The sequence below is a fragment of the Trachymyrmex cornetzi genome, unplaced genomic scaffold, assembly GCF_001594075.2.
Source record: "Trachymyrmex cornetzi isolate Tcor2-1 unplaced genomic scaffold, Tcor1.1 scaffold272, whole genome shotgun sequence".
Classification (NCBI taxonomy): domain Eukaryota; kingdom Metazoa; phylum Arthropoda; class Insecta; order Hymenoptera; family Formicidae; genus Trachymyrmex; species Trachymyrmex cornetzi.
The window spans coordinates 251665-261709 of NW_017297394.1; the positions used below are offsets into that span (position 1 = coordinate 251665).

Sequence of the window (10045 nt, forward strand, 5' to 3'; positions counted from 1 at the left end):
CTGTAACTTCCAAGCCTTATACCTTGCAAAGTACTTAATAAAAATGAGTTTAATTATAGTGTTTTGGAAAGTTCTCGAGATAAGAATATGTAATATAAGAATATGTAATAAAAAAGGAATAGTTCCATTTAAAAAATTCATGTTGACCTTGATCTGACCTTGACAACGCCATCCAAGATTAAATAACTACTGTCGTTGCATGCGTTTTTTTAAGTTTTACAACTTTTATAAGAAACATTTTTTTCAAAAATGCATCATTTATGAGATATTGGAGTGTGTCCAGACTTTTGACTCACCCTGTATATATATATATATATATATATATATATATATATATATACACAGTGTATACATATTAAGTGAATATGAATACAAAATGATTTATTATTATCCTCTCTGTGACTACGGATCTTTTTGACGAAAACCAAAATTTTAATCACGTCTGAACACGATGGCACTTATGTATGGTCATACTTACGATTCATATGTACGCCTGTAGATTCCTAAATTGTACATAGAAAGCTTCAAACTTTTGTTCATCCATATTATTGAGGTTCGATATTACGGATTTTGTTCTTCAAACAGAACGGTTTGCTGTAAAAATACGAGATTTTTTTAGAATAAAACTTCTCTGCACAAATTTTTTTCGCATTTTTCTTTAAAGTTATTGCTTACAGTTTTCGATTTAACTTTTAAAATTTTATCACGTTTCTGTCCTATGCTTGGATGACAATACTCTCAGTTGTAATAATATAAGAAAAACATTCAACATATCCGATTGCAAGTTGCAGTCGTCATGTTTATTTAACGCTCCCTGTCAAACGTTAGGTGCATGAGCATTCAGAATTGTGGAGAAATATTTTGCTTAAAATTTTGGATATTTTGATGGACAATAACTCTGTGCCATTCTAACATTACAATTAATTTTGTTTGTTAACTTTTGATACAAAGTATGTATTAAGTTTGATTGTGAATGTAATCATAAAATAATTAACTTTATTAATCTTCAACAGCTACAGATCTTTTGAACAAATACCAAGCGATAATTTTAATCGCGTCTAAACCATGATTAGCACTTGTATGGTTGATTATATGTACGGTTGTGAAGTTCTACGTTGTATGTAGAAAAACTCCGAACTTTTATTCATCAGTATATTATGGAAGTCTGATACTACAGATTCTGTATTTAAAACAAGAAATTTTGCTGTGAACATACGAGGTTTAGAATAAAACTTTTGCGCACCAATTTTTTTCACATTTTTTTGTAAGCTCTTGTTTATCGTTTTTTATATAACTTGAAAAATTCTTATCAAAAATCTTTTTTTTACAGATTTGGATTCAGTATAGTTCATTTGATTTAAAAAAAATAATATATTTAGATTTTTTGACCGTATATTTGAGATACCCAATTAATACTAGAAATTTAACTGCCTATTACGGTCGGAGCTGGATCTTCGTTGCTTTTTAAATTCAATCTTGAATTACTAATATATACTATATATGTACTTGCATATATACCATATTGTAGTCTTTTTCTAACTGCACGCCGAATTGTTTTTCCGGACTAAATAAACGCAATTAAAACTACTCTGGTAATAGCGAATTAAATTGACAAGCAATTTAATAATTTGATGCTACCATCAAGCATCATATTTTATAAAGATGTATATATATATATATATAAAAACTGTTAATAAATTTATTGCGAAAAACAGTACCTCGGCCGAGAATTGAACCCGGATCTCTTGTAAACCATACGAGCGTCCTGAGCCATTAGACTTTAAAAAAAAAATAATTAAAATCATAACCGAATAGTAATTGAAATTTATGGAAGAAGCGAAAAGAAGCACTGTAATTTAGACTACTCAAACATAGAAATTAAAAATACTTTTAATTTTAATTGTAATTTTTTAATTTTAATTTTGCAATATTAAAATTATTTTACAAAAATATAACTATGTTATCTGCTATGGATATTATGATCATAAAAATATTATACTGTACTTTGTTAGTAATGTACTTATTATTATTATTCATGATTTTGAGCATATTAAAAATGTCATAATATCCAGTTAAACTTAAATTCAATAAGCAAAACTTTATGCATAACGCTTTACGTATTAATTTTTTTATTACATTTTTATTCTTTCCTTATATGGCAATATACTCACAACTGCCCCCCTCCGATTTTAATGAGCTTTTTGTACGTTATTCTCTAGAGAAAAATTAGCGACACGTATTTTTTTAAATGTGCACTTTTAGAGAGTGATACACCCCTTGGAAAAAACATTTATTTTTCTCTTTCGAAGCGAATATCGCCGGAATTATAAGAGATGGAAAAAAATTTTCAGAATGAAAAACTCATTAACTATTAAAAACTCATTAAAATCGGAGTGAGACAATTGGATCCTTTTCCTTATCAGTAATTATACTACAAAAAAAATCAGTGTATCTCCGATTCCAAACTGTACATGACATTTAACTAATCCAACGCTTGCTGCCACACAAACACCATCCTGTCTTTGTTATTCATGCAATAAAAAGAAAAGTAGGACGATGATTGTGTCGATTTTTATCATCAAATAGAAAGCACCCATTATGAGCCTTTTTTCAGTATGATCACTTTATGAAAGCACGCAGTGTGCTCTCCCCAATGGGTAGTACACTGTGCCAGAGTTGAATGTGAATAGAGCTTGAAAAAAATGTTTGATGAATAGCTTGCTATTACAACTGCTTTGAAAGGGTTACATGTCCAATCAATAATTGTTCGCCGCGAATTTATGGAAAGAAAATGTTGCGTGTTACGAAGAGTATAAATTCACTGTAATTACTAGATATGCTCTTTTTTATTCGATTGTGTGCAGTCATGCTTTTCACACTGCAAAAAAAGACAAATATATAAATTCGATAAAAATAAGAATTAGTACTTTTTAAATCTTAAAATTATAATAATAAGCATGAGAAAAATAATAAAAAATTATATAGTATATATATTTGTCCCAATTTTTTACATAATCGTTCATTTTATTAATGAAATCTTACATTCAAAATATGTTAATTTATGCTCTAAAATATATATCTTGTATATTTCTTAACCACGTAGCTATTGTTCGAAATAAAATTTAAATATACCATGGAAGATTTAATTACCTGAAAAAACGTTGCTTCTACACAATGTAAACAAAAAAATTAAAAATTTTTAATCATACACACGTATATAATTGAATGTGTGGATGTTTTAAACACAACACATAATTCAATTCAGTCTAATTCTTATAAGAAGATTATAATTCAAAATTAATAAAGTATAAAGAAATATAATTTACTAATTATTTAACTAACAAAACACAAAGGAAAGGTATATCATATTATCATAGATCGTATATTTATTATATACTTACATCAAACAGTTCCGATATACATTTGATAGGGTTCTAAATTGTATGCAAAGAAACTACGAACTTTGTTCATCGTCATATTGTGGAGGTTTAGTACCACAAATTCTGTAAGAACTTCAAACAGAATTATTTAGAAATATGGTTCGAGTTTTTAAATATCATGAAAAAAATTGTAAAATATTATATAGTATGTATCATTGAAAGTACGTGTATGATACTTTTGATAATTTTGACGTAATCATTGATCTTATTTATTAACTTGTCTTTGTTAAGCGCGTAGATGTCCTATAAAATTGGATATTTATATCTTTTTGGAGTTTTTCTATGTTTTACATATAATTACATAATTGCGTATGTAATTGTATAGATGTGATATCATTATGTTTCTTCCTCAGATTTGTATATACATGAATAACATGAATATTTTGTTTTAACAATATACCATAAGAATATAAGCTCAAAATTAAAATTTTAAAGAATGATGCTCGCTCGCGGAAAGCGAAATGATAATAAACGATTTTTTTTAATCTTAATATATTAATATTTTTAAGGTCAGTGATTTCTAATTTCAGTGCAACAAAAGGGTTAAATATTATTTTCAGGATATGCTAATACGACCTATATAAAATACATAATTTGTATATTTCACAATTTATATTTCATATAACCACACACACACTTTTACATAGTCATTGTTCGCAAAAAATTGCAATATACGACCGATGTTTTAATTACCTGAAACAACAACATACTTGTTTTTGTAGAAAGCGAAAATGATATATATCACATTCCATAAGTTACAAATTTAGGTTATATAGATTTATTAAAATTTGATGTCTTAAATTATGTATACGAATATAAGATTTTATGTTTTTATTTTGAATGTTATTTATGAATGTTTTTAAGTGCAGTGTTAAAAATGTCATAAAATTTAAAGTACTTTTAAGTTACATAAATCAAATTAAATTTTATGACTACATTAAATTTTATGTATCTGCAACTGAAAAGTATATTTGTGTACATGTACATGAAATTTAGTGTACTTTTCATAAAATTTTGCGAAGCTTAGTCCATTTTTTATTAAATTTTATGTAGATTTACATGAAATTTAATGTAAGTAAACGTTAAATTTATGTTACTTATAACTTCATTTTCATTGACAACATTAAATATGTTTAATGTACCTGCTTGAAATTTGCTTCTATTACATGTAACAGAAGTAAATTTCTGTTTTTTGAATAGTGTGTGTAATGGAAGCAAATTTCAAGCAGGCACATTAAAAATATTTAATGTGTTGTCAATGAAAATGAAGTTACAAATAACTTAAATTTAACGTTTACTTATATTAAATTTTATGCAAATCTACAAAAATTTAATAAAAAATGTACTAAACTTCGTAAAATTTTATGAAACGTGCACTAAATTTCATGTACATGTACACAAATAAACTTTTCGGTTACAGATACATAAAATTTAATCTATTCATAAAATTTAATTTAATTTATGTAACTTACAAGTACATTAAATTTTATGATATTTTTAACAGTGTGAAATTCTTATATAAAATGATCATTTGAAATTTAAAAAGTACAAGATAGGTGCAATTTACTAATTTTTTATTAATGAAACGAAGGAATGGAATATCTACATTACTTACATCACCAAAAGTAGCAATGGATAAATGAAATAATTTTCCCGCTGTGATCTTAACTACGTTATTCGATCGGGCAATAATCAGAATGAGACCACGTGCTGTTGTGTGGTGTAGATTATACCAATCAGTCATATATGCCATTTCTCCGACAAGTTTGCACTAATTTAACATAAAATTTTGTTGAGTTATAATTTGATAATTTAAATCTGGAGACAAGTAGTGTTTCGGTGCTAAGTATTAGCATGAGACACTGCCGTGTCCCGTTTACGTTAATATCATAACGTAAAGAAAAATAGAAATATTCAAATTTGCTAAAAATGAGACAATTTCATTTTAAATATTATAATAAAACAAAAGTTTTTTCAGTTATGTATGTAGCGTTATATTTTATTCTTTTCATAAAATATTGACATTATTAAAAAAATATTAAAACGTGATTTGTTTTTGAAAATAATAATAAAATTTCAAGGGACTTTTAGGAATCATCGCGGGAAGAAATGCACACAGATTAATAATTTTAATGATATTTTAATGAAGATGTAGATTTATATACAGTTACTTAAGGTGATTCTTTTTGCTTCGGTATAATAAGTTTAATTCTCTCGATATATTACCTGTTCTGTGACAATTCCTCCGATGTAACAGAATATAAAAATATTGAAACTCATTGATAAATATGGAAAAAGATAAGAGGTCAGTTTTGTCATATCATGTGTATCCCAAATCTACGCAGAAGAAAATTTGTACTAAATTTAATGTATTTTAGATGCCCAATGATCCACTCAAATTTTTATGTAATTGTAACACGTATTATATGAGAAAGTAATAATATGTAAAAAATGAAGACAAAAAACATTTTGATACAATTTTAAAATAAATTTTGAAGGTATATTTCTTGAATAATATTAACATTCATAATATGTTGCATTAATACGTAAATTTTATTTATTTATCTTAGAATTTACGTTTTCAAACTATGTTATGTTTACGTTATATGTTCACCTTTCCATTATGAATTGTGTTTCTTTAATAGTAATAATTGTTGAATGTCAATTTACCACAAAATGTTCAAACAACATAATTTATTTCACGTTAAATTAACACATGAGTATGTAAAAAATTCAACACAATACTTGTGACCGATTTTAATACGAATACAAAATGTTTCTTACAATGTAAAATTTAAAATATAAGCTTTATTATATAATTTATCGTTTTTAGAACACATTTTGTAACAGTAACGATGTTAGACTTTTCATAAATAAGTGATATTTATTTGTGTAAAATAAAAAATGCATTTTCTCACATCTACAGCATACCGTAGCAGTGTAATATCCAAGCAAGCACATTATTATCGTGCATCCCGTTAATTCCACAAAAGCTGGTTTATGCATAATACTTTCCAGTTGTGATATAAAACTGAAACGTATAAATGTGTACAACAGTACAGTTTTTTTATAAATAAGTCATCCAAACATTATATTGATTAAACATATCTTTTCATGAACATAATCGACAACTCCTTTTTAGTAATCCATAAGAAAAAGAAAATTAATTTATCTTAATTTTAATGTAATCTCTAATCTTTAAATGATTAATTATTACTTTAACTGATAATTTACAACTTTTTTATACAGTATTAGAAAATGTTTTTCCGAATGTCTGTTTCGAAATACCTCAATATTCTTAGGTGATGTTCTACTATAGCAGCCAGTTTTTGTTCAGCTTTATAATTTTTCTCCGTTCGGTTTTCAACTAATTCACGTAGCCACGCGTACAGCACGTTTAACTGACCACAAGCATGTATCGCGAAGACAGCAGCCAGACTGCAACCTCCGACAGTACAGGTACTTATCACTAATATTACCAGCTGTTGCAGAACTAACGTGAATTCATTTATAGGGGTAAATCTTGTATCGATGATTTTGCTATAAATTGGACACGTCAGTGGATGCGTTGTAAAAGTCTCGTTGCCGAAAACGATGGTAACAGTTTTCATAGATTGCAATAAACCGAACAATAGGCAAGCACCCTGCATCATTATCCCACAGATTATAGTAACAAAACGGCCGAACTTCGCATGTTGCAGCATCACTTCACGATCGTCGGTCTTTTGCACGAGACTCCAATCTTTCTCCATATGTTGTATTAATTTGTGTATGTCATCGCTACGCTTTAGCAACACCCAGTAATGTATCGTGCTCATAAATCTGTTAAGGAATGGTCCTAGAGTACTCAGTTTTTTCTGGATATTCTCTGCTTCAAATAACACATAGAAGATACACGGTATCGTTGTTACTGCTATTATGCTTGAACAAATGAAAATTTGCAGTAATATCATGGTTTTGTACCCCAGACTCACTGCATTTATTTGTGGCCAAGCACCAATTGACTTGAGAAACCATCGACTAAATTGTAAACTGTAATCGCAAGCACGTTTCGAATTTGACATGATCACTGCACGAAAGCACACAGTGTACTGCCACGGATGGACAACTCATCGTACCGCAATATAAAGAAGCGCCTGCGCCAATTTCAGAAGAGATTAATGATCGGTCTGACATCAAAAAGTGTTTCTATATAGATTGATATTCTCTTCCTAATGCGTATCGCGTAACCAATGAGCACATTCAGTTCTGTATAATGGAAAACGTGGAACGTTTCTGATTGGTTACTCGATATTCGTTACGCATAAAATATCAATCTATATACAAAGCATCTTTACTCTGAGAGGGGCGTATATTAAATCGATATATTTGCTGGTTCAAAGTTTCTATCACGCGAAAACTCAATGAATATCGCTTGTCATGTACATTGTAAGGAAATGTTCGTGGCAGTGCCATCGAAAGTGCTTCAATTTAATAGCCTTTTTTGATTCAATAACATATTGTAATCACGTTTCTTTGCATATTGATTAAATTAGAATAAATTAATAGAGCTTTATTATTTATAAGTGATGATAAAAGTTACAATATCATAAAAAATAGGAAATATTATAAATAAATTTAGAAAGTATTGAATATGAAAATTAGGAACATACTTTACTTAAAATTTTGAATAATTTCGTGTACAATGATTCTGTGTTATTTTAAAATTACAATTAATTTTATTTGTTAACTTTTGGTACAAAATATATATTAAGTTTGAATGTGAATGTAATCGTAAAATGATTAACTTTATTCATCTTTAACAATTACAGGTTTTTTGACAAACTCCAAGCGAATATTTTAATCGCGTCTAAACCATGATTTGCACTGGTATGTTTGATACGTACGATTATATGTACGGCTGTAAAGTTCTAAATTGTACTTAGAAAAACTTCGAACTTTTATTTATCCGTATGTTGTAGAAGTTTGATACTACAGATTCCGTATTTGAAACAAAAGATTTTGTTGTAAATATACGAGGTTTATAATAAAATTTGCTCATCAATATTTTTCGCATTTTTCTATAAACTCTTGTTTGCAGATATTGACATAATTTGAAAAATTCTTATTAGAAATTTTTTTTTGTTTACCTATTTGATATCATAGTTTATTTGGTTAAAGAGAAATGAAATCATAACTGAATCATAACCGAAGCGGAAAGAAGCACTGGTTTAGTATATCCATATATAGAGATTAAAAATGCTTTCAGTTTTAATTTTAATTTTAATTTAGTAATATTAAAATTATTTTTCTACAATAATATAATTATGTTATTATAATATGATCATAAAAATATTATAATGTACTTTGTTAGTAATATACTTACATGTAATTTTCATGATTTTAACCAAATTATAAATGTCGTAATATCCAATTAAACTTATATTTAACAAGTGAGATATTATGTTTAATGCTTTACGTGCACATTATGATATTGAAACATAATTATATGGTGAAATGTTCTAAAATATATTAGAAAATTTTTAATTTTTGTTACTACATTTCATTCTTTCCTTATATGACAATATACTAAGTAGTTATATCGGGTGTCTCAGATCAATAGTACACCCCTTTTATTTCGGAAACAGAGTATTTTAGAAAAAAAAGTTTCAGACAAAAGTTGTGGGATTCTAGATCATTTATTTAGTAATCTGATCAATCTGACCTTGGGTGGTGCCACCAAGGTCATAGCAATGTCATTTTGAATTTTGTAAATGGAACCCCCTATTTTTTATTTTTATTCTTCCAGCATAGGGTAAACTAGGGTATTATGGCCATACGGAAAAGATGGCCATAGGCCATAATTTCTCCAATAATTAATAAATAGTGCATTTTTATAGTCATTCTTAAAGATAATCAATATTTACAGTAGTTCATACGAGTACACTGTTCAAAATAACAATATGATAAATATTATCTAATATTTTTTCTTTCGACTATCTGCAAAATTTTGCACGTGTCTGCTAAAAACTAATATAATGTCTAATTAATTACAGTTAAGCTGCCATAATCAACATTACATACACAATAAAGGTACGTAAATTGCAATGTGACCTATAATTAATACTTTTATTTTCACTATTTTTTTATAAGTACTATGACTATCTTTCTTAATATCATGGCCATCTTTTCCCTAAAAATCAGATAAGATAGCCAATGCATACTTTGTAATATTTTGATAAAATTAAAGTTCTGTTAAGCATTTTCTCTTTAATTTCGATAGTATTTGTTACTTTAAGCTTCAGTGAAAGTAATATCCCAAATATTGTTAAAAAGTAACAAGAATAAATGTATGTTTTTTGCATTTTAAAAAACTATGGCCATCATACTCGAGTTTACCCTACCTCGAGAGCTCTCCAAAACACTATAATAAAATAATTTTTCATGAAGAACTTTTCGAGTTATAAGGTTTGAAAGTTACAAGTTCCGCCGGTATTAGAATTACAAGGTGTCCGATCGACGGCTAAAACCTTTTTGAATGTCGTTCAGGATCATGTCTTGAATAATATTTGTTAAGATCAAGGTCATTGATGATTATTTCTCTTATTTTCATTTTTGCTTCATAT

At 27.5% G+C, this 10045-nt stretch overlaps 1 protein-coding gene and 1 pseudogene across 1 annotated transcript; both read right to left on the reverse strand.

Moving 5' to 3' along the window:
• Positions 1–3477, reverse strand: part of LOC108761963 (uncharacterized) — a 13324-nt pseudogene extending 9847 nt beyond the window's left edge.
• A 602-nt stretch (positions 3478–4079) lies between these two features.
• LOC108761964 (odorant receptor 4-like) lies at positions 4080–7504 on the reverse strand. The gene is made up of 5 exons (XM_018508754.1): positions 6729–7504; positions 6372–6471; positions 5667–5777; positions 5056–5211; positions 4080–4133 (listed from the first exon to the last, which is right to left on the reverse strand). The coding sequence occupies exons 1-5, from the start codon at positions 7502–7504 to the stop codon at positions 4080–4082; spliced, it is 1197 nt and encodes a 398-aa protein (XP_018364256.1).
• Positions 7505–10045: the final 2541 nt, after the last annotated feature.